Below are 20,279 nucleotides of genomic sequence, written 5' to 3' on the forward strand. Positions count from 1 at the left end.
AAAATTTTATCAGCTCAACCTCAGACCTAGGACTGACCTCTTATTTTTTCTTCAGTGTTGTTTTACTTATTTCACTCTCTGATGCCCAACTTTGAGTTCCTCGTGCACTTTCCATTGTGGCACCATGCCATACCATACATTACCCTCCATAATAACGAGTAATTTGAAATGTCCATGAAATGCTTCTGGTATTTTAAGGTAATCTCCCAGTCTTTTTTTTTTTTTTTTAAGCTTCAAATCTGTACAGATTTTATGTTACCTTATATAATGGTCTTCAAGATGTGGTTTTTCACTTGCTCTTATTATGGACTTTCTATTTCTTTAAAAGAACGTCTTACCATAGTTGGATTTCTAGTCTGGTTCACTCTGAGATTTCCATCCAAAGTTACCTTCCATTCCTCTGTTACATACCTTTGGATCTAGTCACCCTTCCTTTCTAATGAGGAACAACTAAAATACCTTTTCCCCTTAATTCTACTTTTAAGAGCACATAGTTCTGATATATATGTATTTCCTTTTTCTTTTTTCCAATCTGTCTAATTTTTTTTGAAAGATTTATTTATTTGAGAAAGAGAGAGGGGGAGTAAGGGAAGGGGCAGAGGGACAAGGAGAGGGAGAGAATCTCAAACAGACTCTCCACTGAGCACAGAACCTAATGCGGGGCTCGATCTCATAACTCTGAGATCATGACCTGAGCAGAAATCAAGAGTCAGACTGCTTACCTGACTGAGCCGCCCAGGTGCCCCTATCTATCCTTAATTCTAAGGGTAAACTTATATTTAAGGTAGTACCTCTCTTCCATCTTTATCAACATGACTTCCTTTTATTTTTTAACTCTCCCACTGTTATTTTAATTATAAGTGTATCATTTTTAAACAAATTTAGTTCTTGAGACTGAGCAAACCTGGTACCTAAAGTTAGTGTTTGATGCATGGACCTTTTAAATTTCTCTTTTGGCCTTTGAATTTGTAATAATTCCATTGAATTTTTTTTTCTGTCCCAGCCTAAGAAAGTGATTTATGTCCTATATAATAAGGAATCTTACTCTTCTTCATCTGTTCACTTCATAAAATCTGGCCATCTTTGTTGAACTCAGATAAAATCTTCACATCTACAGCCTTGATTAGATTTATGAACTTATAAATTCCAGAAGCTACTTGAGACCATGTTGTGACACTGAGTTTAGAAGCCTTTGGACAAGTCACATGAATCTAAGAGCTGTTTTTTGAGAACAAAATTAAGAGGGAGAGGGACAGAGTTTAGTTCAACTGATCGAGGACTAACTATTTTTCAGTTTTTATCAAATTAAGAAATTTTTGTTTTTTAACATACAGTGTTACATTAGTTATATTAGTTTCAGATGTACAATATATGTGATTTGACAGTTCCATACCTCACCTGGTGCTCATCACAGCAAGTGTGCATGCTTTAATCCCCATCACCTGTTTAACACATCCTTCTAACCCTCTCCCCTTTGGTAACCATCAGTTTGTTCTTTATAATAAAGAGTCTTTTTCTTGTTTTTTTTTTTCTCTCTCTTTTCCCTTTGTGCATTTTTTTCGTGTTTCTTAAATTCCACATATGAGTGAAATCATATGGTATTTATCTTTCTCTGACTGACTGATTTTGCTTGGCATTATACTCTCTAGCTCCATCCATGTCATTGCAAATAGCAAGATTTCATTATTTTTCATTCTCACCTATTAATGTCTAAAACCCCTATATGACTAAAGGACATTTAAAAAAAGCATTAATAAAATCAGTGCCTGAGCCATACCTGCAATACCGTCTCTGGCTAGGTCATGCTGAATTGAAGTCAGATGCAGAGCTCTGCTTAGCCCAAGCTAGTTAAGTCATTATTATGTGCACACACATCTGTGTATACCACTGGCATCCTACATTCTGATTTGATGTTCATATACATTTTTGTGTGCATATATTTTGGGGTTCACTTGTTTATTTGACAGTTTTAATGTTTATGAGGGAGCATTCAGTATATTATTCTTCCTAGTGAGTTTGGAATCAAATGAAAAATTGACAGGGATCAAAATTTGTCTAGAATATTTAAAATGAGCCTATTTCTTCTTTGGGTCAACATAAGAAAAAAGTTCGGTCTTTATTTATTTATTCTTTTGGAAAGTTGAGTCTTTAAGCAGATATTCAGGCAACCACATGGAGGACTCTGGCTTGTCTCATATGATATGGAAGCAGAAAACTCAAGAAGGAGATGAGAGCCTTCTGGGAGTGATATTGTAATGGATATTCTTGCTTTGGTTTGTAGCTTTGACTAGATAATCATGAGGATTCCTGTTAATAGTAAGATTGTGTGGAATATTAAGTGGTGCTCAGTTGGTTGAGCATCTGACTCTTGATTTCAGTTCAGGTCATGATCTCTGGGTTCTGAGATTGGGCCCCACGTTGGGCTCAGTGCTCAGCGTGGAGTCTGCTTGAGATTCTCTCTCCCCCTTTCCCTCTGCCCCATCCCCCATATGCACGTGCACACACACACACTCTCTCTCTCTCTCTCTCTCTCAAATCTTAAAAAAAAGATTGTATGGGACATTAAGATTTAGAGGTGCTTACTCCATTTTCCATTTTGTAAACAGTTGATTCTTAATCACATTTCACTATTTAAAATATTAATGTTGCAGAAATACCTTTTTAAGGAGTGGTGAGCTGAATAAACAGTGTGCTTAATTGAGCCCCCCAAAGAACTGGGTTTTAGGTTGTCTGTTACTGAAGATTATGTCCTTTGTAGATTCCAAACAAATTTTAACTTATTAGGATCTATTTCTAAACCATTTTGGTGGGTTTTTAAAATATGACTTTAATTTTAGATTTTCTTTACATGATTATCCTGATAGAAAAAGTCAAATGACAGTGACTCTTGTTTTGAATAGAACTTTTCTTTATCTTTTTTATTCTCAATGGAAAACTGGTAAAAAATAAAAAAGAATCCTCAGGTGTCTGTTCAGGAATGAAGCATTCTTTTTGTATTGCTATATCTAGGATGTGCATCTGTTTGTCAGTGAGTATTGAACTAAATAGTTGAAACTCAGCAGTAGCTTTTGACTAGATTTTATTTGGGAGTGGCCTGTCTGCTTGCTTAAAGTGCATAAAATTTGTTGTAATTCATCATACTTGGAAACCTATAATTAATCAGTTAACATTGATGCAATGAAATAGTCGAAAAGTAAGCTTACCTTTGCTATTTTCTTAGAGTGTACTGGTATGTGCCAGGAATTATCCTAGATTTTAATATATTCTCTTCTCTCATCGCCTTGTGATTAAGGTGATACTAAATTCATTTTATAGGAAACTTAGACTGAGAAGTATAATAATTTTGCTAAGTTTACACAGCTAATAAATGACAAAGCCAGGTCTATCTGATTCTAAAACCTATACTCTTTCTACAATGCTGCCAATCTACCTATTTTTCCATCTGACCCTAAAAAAATGCCCATAGGCAAGGTTAAATCTTGATGTGTAGTTAGGTAACAAAGTAGGGAAAGTAAATGTATAATTGTACTTACGTTGTAAAATAGCCTCTAGAAAATAAATTAAAACATTGAAATTTGAGGGAAAATGTGAAAACAGAAAAAACTTTTTAAAGTTTTAAAAGCTGAACTTATTTCATACTTACTGAAAATATAGTATAATTATCAGGAACAGAAAAGTAATATTGGTGTAATAACCACTAAATTACAGACCTTATTAGAAATTTAAGTTTTTCCACTGATGATTTCCCACTGATGAGTTCCAGGATGTTATTTCTGGATCTCACATTGTATTTAGTTGTTATTTACCCTTAGTCTCTTCCAGTGTGTAACAGTTCTTCAGTTTTTTCTTATCTTTCATGACCTTGACACATTTGAAGAATATTGACTAGTTTTTTTGTAAAACATCCCTCAGTTTGGGTTTGTCTGATGATTTTTCATGATTGGAATGAGGTTAGACATTTTTGGCAAAAGTACCACAAAAATGCCATTGTTTCTTTCTTGGTATGCCATATGAAGAGATTTATGATAATATGTTGTATTACTTACTGGTGACATTTACTTTGATGATTTGGTTAAGTTTGTGTCTGTGGGGTTTCTACACTCTTTTAAGTTACTATCTTTTTATTTTTAGTTGATAAATGTCTTGGGGAAGATAATTTGAGACTGCAAATCCTGCATTGCCTCAAACTTTTTTTTTTTTTTAAGGTTTTATTTATTATAGAGAGAGCACATCAGCCTGGGGGAGGAGCAGAGGGAGAAGGAGAAGCAGGGAGCCCAACGTGGGGCTCCATCCCAAGACTCTGGGATCATGACCTGAGCCAAAGGCAGCAGCTTAACCGACTGAGCCGCCCAGTGCCCTTGCCTCAAACTTTTACCCACAAATATTAGCATTGATCTATGGATCTTGTCTGCAGCATTCATTACTGTGTATTTGCCTAATGCTGATTCTCTATATCTCTCTTTTCTTCTGTGTTTATTAATTGGGATTTTACTGTGAGGAAGTGCTGTCTTATCTCTAACATTTATTTATCTGATTGTTTGTATCACTATGGACTCCTGGATATTTATCTTGTTCTATGAATTAAAGTCTAATACTATCGTTTATTTTGTGGCTTAAATTGTTCCAACTTTAGCACTTAGGAGCTCCTTCAGGTTGGCTCCTGTGTTTTTATACCCCATCATTTTTTCAGCATTTCATTACTTTCTGGCACCACAAAATGTTCTAGTCTCATCTTGTGTTTTCCCTGCTTTAGGCCTGCTGGAGGAGGCCTTGAGGAGTCCAAGTTTCTTTTTTGGAGAATAGTGTTTAGAAACCAAGATTTGGTCCCTAAGGTATATATTGCTACTGGGGTGTTACTGCTCTTAACACCTTCTCAGTAGACAGAGCTGGGGGATTGTTTATATATATAGTAGCTATGTTACAAATGAATAACATAATCATACTGAAGGGGCTGGGGAAAAGACTAAATGTCTATTATAATGTTTACTTTAGGTATTTAGAAAGTTAGCAAATTCATTCAGAGCATAGATTGCATATGAATTTTAGGGGGACACTTTTCAGTCCATAGTGATTTGGATGATGTATCTTAATGTTCTTAAACAGTGAATGTAATTTTAACTGAATGGGTTTACAATAAGTCTGTCTTCTGACAGTTGTGCCAGAGAATGAATCTGTGCTCATTTTCACAATAATTTGCCTTGGTAAATTAAGATATGGTAGTATATGGCATATACTATATGCCTTTTAGATCAGGATATATGCTCCTGTAAATGGGAGTGCTGAAAAAGTGCTGCAGGATCATTGCACAATTCCAGCATCTTTCTTTGGCAGTAGCTCTGCCCTTCTCTTGAACTCTCCTTATATCACGGCATGCTTTGGCTTTAGCTGTAACTTCTTTCAACAGTATTCATATAGTTTCTATAAATTACAGTAAATTGCATTGCAGTATGTTTGTTATGCTCTTCAAAATGAAAAAAAAAATTTTACCAATCTCTAATGGGCTATTGATCTTGATCCTGTTTCTTAGACCATTTTCTTGAAGAATTTAGAAGTGTAGCAATGGTTGATTTTAAAGATTCAGGTAAATACTTTTCCTTTGTTTGCAGCAGCTTCAACATTATTTTGGCCATTATGTTGAGACTGTTACTTATTAGAATGCAAAAGAAAAAGAAAAATGGAAGAGGTGTTGCTTGCTGTACTTTGGTCTGGTAGAGCACCTTCAGATTATGATGTTATGTTGAACACTTTCATTAGCTGAGTGCTTATGATAGCACCGGAGAAAAATTTCCAATAAAAGGGAAATGTAATGTACAATTTCACATGTTTTAAGGAAAATATTTAAAAGAGAAATAGTGTTATAGTAAGTCTTAAAGTGTGAGGTTGATGTTACATTGTATTAGCAGTGTCTGGCATGATATTGAACAGTATAAGAATGATAGTAAATTTCAGTAATTTTGTTTCTATCCCTTCATAGGTATTCTAACAAACCTATTGGAGGTGTTGCCCACAAGGACTTTTATTGTGTTACGTTTGGGCTCAGCTAGATCAGGCAGTATATTAGTAGCAGAATCTTGCTGAATGAGGGAAGCTATAATAAGAAAAGAAGTGGAGAAAATAGAAAGTTTCTCTTTTAAGGAGATAAACTCATCCCATAAATAGGAAGTGAATGAGGTTATAAGTAGATAAGGATTAGGGCAAACTGTTTGAGATGGAGGACAGGAAAATATGAGCCTCTCAGTTATCTATATTTAATGTGGCATTGGAATGGGTTATGGTGGCCAAAAAGAGGTTAATAAAACTGGTCAAACACTCTTAGTGAAGAGAAAATTTAAAGGTGGGTAACCACAGTTTAGCCAACTTTTTTTTTTTTTTTTTTTTTTGCCTTTGGTAGTTTAGAAAAGTGTGTCCTATTTGGGGTCATCATAGTAGTAATTTTTACTTCCCAGTTAACTTTCTGGTAGTACAATTTGGAATTGTCAGAGAACCATGAAGGGTGTAAGATTTTATCTAAGTTAGCCTGCCACAGTTTCATGGATACTGGAAGAAAACATGAAACTCCTGGGTCAGAGATAATGGACTTTATTACTCATGGCACAGCAAGCAGCATGAGCTTCATGCTCATGGTGGTTCCCCTTGCCCTTCAATGCTCATAAAGGTGATGTAAGTGGCATAGGCGGATCCTGCACTCGCAGTGAGTTTTCATCATAGCTGAGGAGCCCCAAGCTTAGGGAACCCTAATCTTTTATAATGGTCTACAAGTGTGTCTGCCTGGCTCTTGCTCCAGAGGGAGATGACATTGTAATTATGCTAAATAGTAAACAGGCTCACTGCTGTGGAGGGAGACATCATCTCTATTTTTCAAGGCTGTTGCCTATGAATATCTTTGAAAAGATGAAAGCAGTCGGACCCTTTTTTGAAAAACTGTAGAAATATAAGAGACCCATGGAAAATTGTCTCCTAAGAGGAAGTGATGAGTGTGAAAAGTCCTTGAGCTCTGACTGTTCTTGGCTTTTGTACTCTGTTCTGTTTTTTCCAGCTTTTAAAACAGAGTTGGCAAACTTTCTCTGTAGTGGGGCAGATATTAAATATTTTAGGCTTTGTGAGCCCTATGATCTCTGTCCTAACTATATAACTGGTTGTTATAGCAGGAAAACAGCCATAGAGAGTATGTAAATGGATGAATCTGGTTATGTTCCAGTAAAGCTCTATGGACATTGAAATTTGAATTTCATATGATTTTTAGACATCACAAAATATTTTTTTCAACCGTTTAAAAATGTAACATCCATTCTTAGCTTGTGGGTCATACAAAAACAGGTGGCAGGCCACATTTGGCCTGCAGGCCGTAGTTTGCCAACCTGTATTATATGATGTATTTTAAAAATATAATACATTGTTTTAGTATAGCAGTCTTATATATGAGAAATCATAATTAACATTTATAGCAATTGATAGTTCTTAAAATGCTTTCTCATAAATTATCCTAATTTAGCTTCATAGTAAACCTGTAAGATAACCATTTTTATTTCTGTTTTATAGTGAGGAAACTAATGCATAGAGAAGGAAGATGACATATCCAAATTCATAAAGCTAGTAAAGTGACAGAGCCAAGACTAAATATATTCTGGACTCTTCTCCATCTTATTGTACAGCTTAAACTTTTATAATCGGAGCTTCATGCCACTATATCTTTTTAATACCCATTGGTGCCAGAATGCTTAGAATTTAGTCTTTAATAAATAGTAATGATAATAATCATGTTCATTTATAATTTTCTTTATTACTACATTCTACTGTCTAGCTATTTTAATCTTTGATAATTGATGTTTTGACAAAGGCTGGATATGGGAGGTGAAGGACGTTTATTAAAGATTTGGCAGTTGGACAGTATAATTATTCATATACTATATTTCTTTTCCACATTTTCAAAGATAATTAGTTATTTTTATTTTCAGATATACACTATGAAAATAAACGATAATCTTTTTCCCCCTAAATCATTTGTATTCATGCTAACTAATGCTTTCATTTATCTAGTAGTTTCATCATAATTTTTAAACTCAAGATGTTGAGAACATTTTCTATAATAATGTACTTTTTGGATTATTTCTCTATCAGGTGGTTGAAGATTATGCTGGAAGATGGCAGGTCCCTTTGCCACAGCTTCAGGTTCTTCAGACTGCACTTTGCTGTTTTACATCAGCCAGTGCATCATTCCCGGATGAATGTGAGCACGTACAGTATGTTTTGAGTAGCCTTGCTTTGTAAGTATGCTTTACTTCTTATAAAAGTGTTATTTTTCTTGACATATCTGAGAATTGGGTTTTGATTATTTTCTCTGTGGAAGTAGCCTTTCCTAAAGTCTTCCCCCAAAAAGAAATTTCTAAAACCCTGGACTGTTAAAAAAAAAAAAAAAAAAAAGAAAGAAAGAAAAGCAATTTCCATTTCTTCAATAAATATTTAGGCTTAACTTTGAACATATAGCCATAATTTTACTTTTAGTTTTAGAGTTAATTGGAATTTTTGCATAGGTTCTTATGGTCATTGCCATCATTTTCCTTTTTTAATTCCCTAGCACTAATGGTAAGTCCCAAAATACAGCAATTGAGGCCATCATAGTTAGCAGAGGGACCTTAAATCAGGCCAGAAAGAGCTTAGGAAACTCCTGGTTTTTAAAAATACTTGTAGAGGAATTCAAGTCAAAGATCACAAACCTGAGCACTTGTGTTTATTCTTTTTGCTCTGGTAGATCCTACTAAAGTTATAGTAAAGACTTAAAGGGAGGAATACAGTGAAAAGAAAGTAGAGAAGAGCCATCAGTGAATGAAAGATTTCAAAAATTTTCTAGAGAGAACAGAGAAGAGTGGTCACTGAAACATGACAGAACAAGTCACAACTTCACTTTGTTTTGCGCATGTGCATGCACCTCAGATCACACATCACAGTAACATGTAAAATCATTTATCAACATTAGAAAATACAAGAGAAAATATCAGAGAATGTCTTGTAGGATCAGTATTATTTAGTGATATTCTTGTTTTATATATTTATTTTTATGTATGTGTGTACACTTGATTATTTGTAAAACATTTTAAAAAACTGTAGCAGTTAAAACAGAATTATCTTCTGCCTTATAAAAGGTCTAGCTTGTCTTGCCCCCTTACCCCCAGAATCCTAGAGAGGTGTAGAATTTGAATGCAAGGTGTGAAATAGAGTAGGGAATGAGATACTTTGGGAGAATGCAGATAAAGGAGTTAATTGCAATTTTTCCATTCAGGCCAATCACCAAACCTTAGGGCCAAGTTGGGGTAGGGAAACAGAATTGCTACCTTTTTTCCCCCCTCTAAAGAATTAAATGACTTTGGAGCAATGACCTTTGCATTCTGGAAGTTAAAGTTTCCTCTTTGAGACAACTAGCTAATCACTTAATTACCCTAAAGAAAAACTTGTCAGTCACCAAAGTCTAGACATGCTCACTGAGCTCCCAATTAATCTGTTTATGGCCTTATTCTTAAATATTAATAGGGATTCAGGAATCCTCAGACAGTTGAGGAATGCCTTCAACATGAAAAAAATACAGTGAAAAACAAAAACTTTGAAGAAAAAAATTAAGAAAAATATAAAATCTATAATGTATATTTTCAGAGAGAGTTAATATGTGTAACATTAAAACATCAACATATGCTGTGTGAATGGAATAATGAGATACCAAAAATGAGTCTGTTTAAATTAAGGAAATCTAATGATGGTTACAATTTAAAGTCTGTAGGAGGAAATTTGGAGGGTAAAGTTGGAGAAATAATCTAGGATGTAAAACAGTACCAAAGAGAAGGAATGTGTCAGAAGAAAAAAAAAAATGATATGGTGCCTTTATGCAGGAGGTTCATTATCTAACTAGTTGGAGTTCCAGAAAAAGAACTTAAAGAAAATATATTGGAGGAAAATTTTAAAGAAAAAATAAAAGAATTTTCCAGAACTGAAAGTCATGAACTTCCAGACTGAAAGAACTCAAGAAGTGCTTAGGACAGTAAATATAAGAGACACTCTGTTAAATATACCATTTGTGATTTCAAAATACCAAGAATGAAAAAACAGATTTGAACATCTTGTAGAGAGGAAAAACTAGGTTACCTACAAAGGGACAAACATCAAATTGCTATCAGTCTTCATACAACTCATACAACTAACAATGGGTGGTAGACTATAATGAATCAGTGTCTTGAAAAATTTGAGGAGAAATTATTTTCAATATAGGATTTTATACTCATCCAAACTGTAAGTGAAGTGTGAGAGTTAGAACATTTCCAGGTATGTAAGGATGTAGAAGATTGACTTGTCGACATACCCTTTCTTTTAGGAAGTTATTAGAGAATGTATTCCAGAAAATGACAGTGGATTTAGAAAATAGTGGCTTTTTTACTTGAGATAGAGGGAAGAGAAGTCCTAGGATCACTGTTGAGTAGTAGGTCTCACAGATCACCTTGAAGAGGTAATATTCAGTAAAACTGGAGATTTGAGAGTAATCTAAAAAATTTAGAACCATTTAAGGTATTGATAAAAAAAAGGCAAAATAAAAAGGGAATTAGATACTCCAGGAAAATTAAAAGTAATCTGAACAGGAAAAAACACAGAATTATAGCAAACTACTTCAATATGTACTGAGTGTTATTTACATAGTTTTTTTTTTTTAAGATTTTATTTATTTAACAAAGACACAGCAAGAGAGGGAACACAAGCAGAGGGAGTTGGGAGAGAGAGGGAGAAGCAGGCTTCCCGCGGAGCAGGGAGCCTGATGCGGGGCTTGATCCCAGGAGCCTGGGATCATGACCTGAGCCGAAGGCAGATGCTTAATGACTGAGCCACCCAGGTACCCCTACATAGTTTTCTTAATGTAAATGATGTTTACTGACTTTAAACTTTATAGAGTACAAAAATAATCATAGTTACAGAACAGAAGGAAATTATTAACCATTCAATATAAGATTATTTGATGGAAGTTACAAGTTAAAGTGAAGAATAAGGGCACTAAAAAATATCCTTCTATTCTTATTTTACAAAATGGAGTATCAGTAGTACATGAAACCATAAATAAATGTTTAAGTAAAGTTACAAAGATCAATAATAGAAGAAATAATAACCAATGGGAATGTGGAATTGGTTGTGTGAGGAGTTAAATTCTCTTCTCCCACAGCAGGAAATCAAAAGGTAACATTTTAAAATTGGTAAATAAAGAAATACTGACAAAGCTTATTATCAACAGCTATTAAAAATTTTGAAAGTTGTTAATTCTAGGCCATTGGACTAGTGAGAGAGAAGACTGAATTCTTTCTGTACAGTTAGCATTTTTAAATCTTGAAGATGTATTAATTTCATATATATGAAGTATATGGTCTTTTTGCTTTATATATGTATATAAAATTTAAAAGAGTACATGTACATTGTGTTTCTTTAAAAGTTTATTTGTAGATATTTAAAATTATATGAGAACTGTGTGAGGTGATGGATATGTTAACTAGCTTGATTATGGTGATAATTTCACTGTGTATATGTATATCAAAACATCAAGTTGTATACCTTAAATATATATAATTTCTGTCAATTATACCCCAGTGAAGCTGAAAAAAAGTTGTAGGAGGAAAGAGTTTAGAATATAACCTTATAGATTTGTAAGAGCAACGCAGTGTAAAGAAAGCTATATTATTTAAAAATATATATTCCTTTTATTTTTTTTTATGATGCCCAAATGAATATGGGAGATGTAGCAGGACTTTCTGATTATAATTGGCAAACGTGCTCAAGCTAGCTTAAGCAAAAAAGAAGGGTGTGGGGGGATTTATTAGATGACTACACCATGGAAAAGCAAGGACTAGAACTAGTTTCAGGATTTTCTGAATCCAGAGAATAAAATATCATCTAGAACTGTTCTCCTCCTTTCTGTCTTCCCTTTTTTGTCTTCATTCACTCAGGGCTCCTGACAGTTCTGCGATGAAGCTTAGTTTATTAACCAAGAGAGAAGAACCTCCCTCCCCCCACATTTGTAATCCTCAAAATATTTTTGGGAACTTGAGCTCAGCCAACTTAAGTGCCTCCTGCTTTGACTAATAGCTGTGTTTAGGAGAGTATAGTAAGATTTTTGGCTCAGTCTGATGATCAGCTCACCCCAGGCTGGGGGAATGAGGATACTACATTTACAGGCCAATCAGAACCATAGAAATGTTGGAGGGGTAAGCAAGTTCCCTCAAGAAGTAAATGAGGGTGTGTGAGAGCTGCTAGGTAAATAAACATAACAGATGTCCACTACAAAGAATAATTTTATGTGTCATTTTGAAAACTACTGAAACAGTTTTAGTTATTTTCTACTGATTTCTGAGGAAAAGAAAATAAGTATCAAAAGAAATACATTATTTGTGAGCAAAGAAGTATTATTCTTGTTTCAGTGCCTGTTTGGATTTTTCCCCCACCTTTCACCTATATAATCTTTGTTAACATTCCTGTTATAATGGGAAATGCTTTTAAGGTTTTCAGAAGTACTTTTTTTTTTAATTTAACTCATTTGTTAGTTTCTGTTTCATTGCTTGCTATCTTTTTTACTACTGCTAATGAAAAAAATAATGTATTAAGCAGAAGCAAATTTTTGTACAGTGTTAGACAAAAGAAAGTAAACTATCTTAATGGTTTGTCAAAGAGTAATGTTTCTTATAAGGAAAACTCCCTGCATTATTTGAATTTACTTCAACAGAAAAGTTAATTGTATTTTTAATACCAGAAGAAAAATGAGGAAATAGCGACATGGTGATACTATTTAAAGAATAAAGAGTCTGTAAGTGTTCAGTTTATTTTAATAAATATATAAACCAGAAAATTCTTTTAATTCCATAATCATTCATTCATTCATTCATTCAGTAAATCTCTTGTGCTTGGTTCTAGGCTAAAATAGAAAATAAGAGAGATAAGTCCTTGTTCTCAAAGACCTTACAAAGCCTAAAACATATTAAATAAGCAGTCACAGTATTATGTAATTATAATTATGAAAGAATTACAGGGTACCATGAGAGAGTATAACAGGGGACTTGACTTGGTCTGGGAGGTCAGGGAAAATTTGCTGGATGAGCTAACACTTGAGCTGAGCTCTGAATGAATGGTAACAATTAGATGAAGGAGCAGAAGAGTGCAAGGTGACTGGATAGGATGTCAGGATATTAATGTAATGAATTTCATTATAATTCATATCTTTGTTGAATTCTTGTTTGTGGTCCATATCATGTACTTAACGTTACTTACTCGACATACTAAAAAATTATAGGTGAGCTAAAGAGTTAAGTAATATCTATGAGATTTTGTTTTATATAAATATATATATAAGTATGTGTGTGTGTGTGTGTGTATATATATATATATAATATGTTAAACATATAAGTTACTTTATTCTGTGGCAGTATTATCTGGTCCATATGTCCACCTTCATAAAAGCCTGTTCCATCTTGTAAATTATACATATGTGAAGATGTGCCTTCTGTAGACTGGGAGACTACAAAAACTACAGTTTTGTGAAGGTCTTTACAGGGAAGGATGGTGTATTCTGTTTTTATTCATACTTGAGTTTGTTTTTTTTTTTTAATTTTGTGGCAATGAATATAGTCATGTAGAGAATTGTTTTAAATTGACTAATTACGATTTTACCTAGGTTGACTCTTTCTGTAAGCGTATTTTCTAAAGAAATGAAGATTTAGCTGCGTGTGTATGTATGTCTGTATTTGCACTAAAAAGGACCTCAGGTTAAATCTCTTCTATAGATAAGAAAACTCAGGCCTGAAAAGTGTAGGGGACTTTTGCAAGTCTGAGTTAAGTGTTTTGTTTTTTTTCCTATTGTTTTCTTGTTTTAGATTGGTTAAACACTGACTTCTGTTTTACAAAGCCAAACACCCTGAAATTAAGTGGATCTTTAGGCAGAGAACTTAGACTTTACCAGTTTTATATAAAATAAAAGCAAACTTTAATGCTGCCTTCCCAGCCACCTTTAGCCCAACAGAAAGTAAATGTTCATAGATTTTAGCATTCCACACAGGGTTCCATGATGGACAGTACCTATTTGCCTGGCAGCCATTTAAGGTTGATCTATATGATCCACTGGAGAGGGAACTAGTTCAGCTAGTAGTATTTATATGTGTAGTGGCAAATACTAAAAATGTATACCCTAATAATGCCAAGTTGCCTAGAAGAAAAGACCAAAAGGCCATCTCTTTCATGGAATTAAATGGTATAATCAGTGTCTTATTTAGATTGGCTAGACATTCATGTGTTAGGCCACACCTGTAATGATAGATCAGTAACCCTTTCTGACTATGTTGCTAAATGTAATTATATTTCAAACATATTTTGTACCCAACTTCTATTCAACCAAGTTTTATTTGGTTGTATTTATAACTTAGGTCTAGGCTTCAACTAACATAGGAAATAGCCTACAAATTAAAGGAAGAAAGGATAATTATAAAGGGCTGTTTTTTGGGGTGGGGCCAGATCCCACAAAAGGTGTTTGTCTTATGGCCCCAATCTGTATGTCCTTCCTTCAACATGGAGCACTTACTGCTTCTTGATTTTTTAATTTTTTGACCAACACATATTCAAAACCTTCTCCAATTTTATCTCTATTATCTTTACAAATCATTTGTGGCAGGTGATCTCATTTATTTTATAGAGAAATCTAGGCTATCTAGCCTGCTATTTCTTTGTTTTCTCTCTTTAAAGAAATGATTTCTGGAGCGCCTGGCTGGCTCAGTAGGTAGAGGATGTGACTCAGTCTCAGGGTCATGAGTTCAAGCCCCACATTGGGCATGGAGCCTACTTAGACCTTAATTAATTAATTTAAAAAAAGAAATGATTTCCTTTTTGAGGCGATTGGTGATCTTAATTTAATTCCCATATTAAATTCTCTCAGCATTGCTTTGTTTTTCTTTACCATTAAATTAGAATATTTTGTTTTCAGGATTTGTTGTAGCTAAAGTCAACATTAGACAAACCTGCATGCATTTGTTTATACTGGCTATGTTTAGAAACTCATCATTTCATTTGGTGCTAGTAGTGCCTAGAATTTTTTTCCTTATAATTTTGGCCTTTATTGTTCCATTTATTAATTTTGGGGTGAAGCAATTGAGACTTCATTTTATTGGCATTTAGTAGTCATTTTATTGACAAAGAGAGAGGGATTATTAACTGGTATATTTGTGTTGACAGAGATGAAAAGTGATCAGGTGATGACATACCCTATTCCCATCCATGTTGATATATATCAGAACCTAGAGGTATATACATGTATAGTTTTATAAAATGGTATTTACTGCTTTTCTAATATAATTGAAGGAAGGCTTAATAATTCTTGGTCAGTGGAGATACACAAAAACTAGAGTGAAAAAGCAGTAGACTAAAAGCTGTTACTATTTTCACTGCTATTAGGAAGATTATTCTTTAGAAGAAGATGTATAGAGTCATTATGAATGGTATAAATACATGTTTGAATTTTTCTGAGTTTGAATGTCTTTATTTTGGGCTAAGCCAGATTCCTGAAAAACTACGGATTTGAACCTTTTAACTTTTCATCCCTTCCTCCTAATAGCTTTGGTTTGTAGAACTGGACCACAACATCATACTGTCAGCTTTCACTGTGGAATAAAACAAGAAGAAGAAAAAAAAAAGAAATGCTTCTGAAATTGTTGAAAAGATGACAGAGTTTTGCCCATTACTCCTTACACAGAAATCTTAAAAACATTCTCTTAGATGCACCTAAATTACATAAAAGCAAATATTAAGAGATCTAAAGGGAGAAATAGACAGTACTATAATAATGGTAGGAAACTTTAATATCCCACTTTCATCAATGGTTAGATCATACAGATAAAAAATAAGGAAACATTGGCCTTAAACAACACATTAGACCTGACGGACTAAACAGACATATACAGAATATTCTATCCAAAAGAAATAGAATATACATTCTTCTCATGTGCACAGGATAGATCATTTATTAGGCCACAAAAAGGTCTTAATATGTTTAAGAAGAATGAAATCATATTAAGCATCTTTTCTGACCACAGAGGTATAAAAACAAATCAATTACAAGAAGAAAACTGGAAAAACTACCAATATGTGAAGATTAAAAAGCATTCTGTTGAACAAATGGGTCAAAAAAGAAGTCAAAGAGAAACCAAAAAATACCTTGAGACAAATGAAAATGGATATATGTACAACATACCAAAACTTACAGGATGCAGCAAAAGCAGTGCTAAAAGAAAGTTCATAAAGATAAATGCCTACTTTAAGAAGAAGAAAGCTCAAATAAATAACCTAACTTTACATTGCAAGGAACTAGGAAAAAAAGAACAAATGAAGCCCAAAGCTGATAGAAGGAAATAAATAACAAAGATCAGAATAGAAATGAGAGACTAACCAAAAGAAAAGATCGATGAAATTAAGAGCTGATTCTTTGAAAAGAGAAGCAAAATTGAGAAACCTTTATCTAGATTCATCAACAAAAAAAGAAGCCTCGAAATCAGAAATGAAAAGAAGACAGTACAAGTGATACCACAGAAATACAAAGGATAAGAGACTGAACAGTTATACACCAACAAAATTGACAACCTAGAAGAAATGGATGAATTCCTAGGAGGGCACGATCTGCCAGACTGCATCATGAAGAAATAGAAATCTGAACAGACTAATTACTAGAAAGGAGATTGAATCAGTAATCAGAAACTTCCCAACAAACAAAAGTCCAGGACAAGATGACTTCACTGGTGAATTCCATCCAATATTCAAAGAAGAATTAATATCAGTCCTTTTCAAACTACTTCAAAAAACTGAGGAGGCAGGAACGTTTCCAAACTCATTTTACAAGGCCAGCATTACCTGGATACCAAAACCAGAAAGGGATACCACAATAAAAGAAAAATGACAGGTCAGTATCCCTGAGGAGCATAGTTACAAAAATAGTCAACAAAATATCAGCAAACTGAATACAACAGCCTATATTAATAAAGGATCACACACCATGATTAAGTGGGGTTTTTTCCCCAGGGAATGCAAGGATGGTTCAAGCATTCACAAATCAATGTGATATAGTGCATTAATAAAATAAAGGATAAAAATCATTATGATTCTCTCAATAGATGCAGAAAATCATTTAAGAAAATTGAATATCCATTTATGATAAAAACTCTCAACAAAATGGGTATAAGGGAACATACATCAACATCATAAAGGCCACATATATCACAAGCCCACAGCTAACTCATACTCAGTGGTGAAAAGCTGAACGTTTTCCCTCTAAGAGGAGGATGCCCATTCTTGCCACTTTTATTCACATAGTAGTGGAAGTCTTTGCCAGAGCAGTCATGCAAAAACAAAAGTCATCCAAATCAGAAAAGAAGTAAAACTGTCTCTGTTGGCAGATGATGTGATATTATGCATAGGAAACTATGAAGAAAACTGTTAGAACTAATAAAAAAAAAGTTAATAAATTTGCAAGATGCAAAATCAGTGTACAAAAATGTTGCATTTCTGTGTACTAATAATGAACTGCCAGAGAAATTAAGAAAACAGTCCTATTTACAACTGTATCAAAAAGAATAAAATACCTAGAAATAAATTTCACCAAGGTAGTGAAAGACCTGTACACTGAACACTATGTGGCACTAAAGAAGAGAAATTGAAGAAGACACAAATAAATGGAAAGATACTCCATACTCATGGATTGGAGGAATTAATGTTAAAATGTTCGTACCACCCAAAGCAATCTACAGATTCGGTGCAGTCTCTATCAAAAATCCAATGGCATTTTTTTTTTTAAAGATTTTATTTATTTATTTGAGAGAGAATGAGAGATAGAGAGCACGAGAGGGAAGAGGGTCAGAGGGAGAAGCAGACTCCCCGCTGAGCAGGGAGCCCAATGTGGGACTCGATCCCGGGACTCCAGGATCATGACCTGAGCCGAAGGCAGTCGCCCAACCAACTGAGCCACCCAGGCGCCCTCCAATGGCATTTTTCACAGAAATAGAACAAATAATTCCTACGATTTGAATGTAATGAAGGAAGAACAAAGCTGGAGGCATCATATGACCTGAATTCAAACTATATTACAAAGCTGTAGTAATCAAAACAGTATGGTATTAGCATAGAAACAGACACATAGATTAATATAACAGAATAGAGAGCCCAAAAGTAAATTCACGCATATATGGTCAGTTAATTTACATCAAAGGAGCAAAGATTATATATTGGGGAATGGACCATCTCTTTAGTAAATGGTGCTGGGAAAACTGGATAGCCACATGCAAAGGAATGGAACTAGACCACTGTCTTAGACCATACACAAAAATCAACTCAAAATGGGTGGAAGACTTGAACTTAAGACTTGAAACCATAAAACTCCCAGAAAAAAACATAGGTGATAAGGTCCTTGATGTTAGTCTTGGCAGTGCTATTTTTGGATTTGACACCCAAAGCAAAGGCATCAAAAAGCACGATAAACAAGGGGGCTTACATCAAACTAAAAAGCTTATGCACAACAAAGGAAACCCTCAACAAAATGAAAAGCAGCCTACTAGATGGGAGAAAATATTTGCAAATCATCCATCTGATGAGGTGGTTAATATCCCAAAGATATAAAGAACTCCTATAACTCAATATTAAAAACCCAAACAATTTAATTAAAAAATGGTCAGAAGATCTGAATGGACATTTTCCCAAATAAGATATGCAGTTGGCCAACAGGTATATGAAAAGGTGCTCATTACTAATAATCAGGGAAATGCAAATCAAATCACCGTGAGTTACCACTTCACACCTGTTAGAATGGCTAGTATCAAAAATACAAGAAATAATAAGTGTTGGCAAGGATGTGAGAAAATGGAAATCTTGTGCCCTGTTGGTGGGAATGTAAATTGTTGCAGCCACTATGAAAAAAGGTGTGGAGTACCCTCAAAGAATTGAAAGTATAATCCAATAAGTCTTCTGGGTATTTATCCAAAGAAAACAAAACCATTATCTTGCAAAGATATTGTTACCCCTATGTTTATTATAGTATTATTTACAATAGCTAAGACATGGAAAGAACCTCAGCTCCCATCGATGGATAAATGGGTAAAGAAAATGTGATATATATATTATCATTATCAGGAGCTCATTCCTTTTTGTGCTGAATAGTATTCCATTATATGGATATAGTACATTTTGTTTATGCATTCAGCAATTAATGGATATTTGGATTGTTTCCAATTTTTGGCTTTGAACATTTGTGTATTATTAAGTCTTGTGTGGACAAATGTTATTATTTCTCTTGAGTAGCTACCTAGGAATGGATGTTATATGTTATGTTTAACATTTGTTCAACACAGAACTGCCAAACTGTCCAAAGTAACTATACCATTTGAAGTTCTAACCAGCTGTCTGGGGATGGGGGCTTAGTTTCTCCACATCACTAACACTTTTTATATTATTTGTCTTTTTTATAATAGCCATTCTAGTAGTTATGTGGTGGTATCTCATTTTGGCTTTAATATGCATTTCCTCAGTGCTGTTGATGGCAACCATCTTTTTGTATACTTACTTGCTAGAGCATGTCTTCTTTGGTAATGTGTCTATTCAAATCTTCTGCTCATTTTTCAGTTGGATTGTTTGCCTTATTGAGTTAGGACTTTTTTATATATTCTGTTTATACATTCAGTATCAGATAAGTGATTAGTAAATACTTCTACTCTAGCCTCTCTTCATTTTCTTATTGGTATCTTTTGAAGTTTATGGTTGGTTTTAAGAAATTTGATTGTAATTTGCCTTGTGTAGTTTCCTTTATGTTTCTTGATCTTAAGCTTCTTGGGTCTTTGGACTTAGTAAGTTTAACCAAATTTGGGAAATTTTATAAAAATAAAAAGATTTTTATTTTTGAGTAATCTTTATACCCAACATGGGGCTCACACCACAATCCTAAGATCAAGAAATGCATGCTCTACTGACTGAGCCAGCCAAACACCCTCAAAAATTATTTTATTTTATTTTTTTAAAGATTTTATTTATTTATTTGACAGAGAGAGAGAGAACACAAGTAGGCAGAGCGGCAGGCAGAGGGAGAGGGAGAAGCAGGCTATCCACTGAGCAGGGAGCCTGACGTGGGGCTCGATCCCAGGACTCTGGGATCATGACCTGAGCCGAAGGCAGTTGCTTAACGGACTGAGCCACCCAGGCGCCCCCCTCAAAAATTATTTTAGAAAGCATCATTATGTTTTCTTAAGGGA

General features: G+C 34.2%; 1 protein-coding gene across 2 annotated transcripts in view; it reads left to right on the forward strand.

The window, feature by feature from the left end:
* The window catches only part of ZNF654 (zinc finger protein 654), an 83,317-nt gene that overhangs the window by 16,324 nt on the left and 46,714 nt on the right, over positions 1 to 20,279 (forward strand). For both annotated transcript variants that reach the window (XM_073892164.1, XM_025872995.2), the window contains exon 2: positions 8,119 to 8,264. In XM_073892164.1, the coding sequence (XP_073748265.1) occupies positions 8,119 to 8,264 (146 nt within the window). The remainder of the gene's footprint in view (positions 1 to 8,118; positions 8,265 to 20,279) is intronic.

Source organism: Callorhinus ursinus, unplaced genomic scaffold, assembly GCF_003265705.2.
Source record: "Callorhinus ursinus isolate GAN/ISIS: 27379988/994484 unplaced genomic scaffold, GSC_fseal_2.0 scaffold1, whole genome shotgun sequence".
Classification (NCBI taxonomy): Eukaryota; Metazoa; Chordata; class Mammalia; order Carnivora; family Otariidae; genus Callorhinus; species Callorhinus ursinus.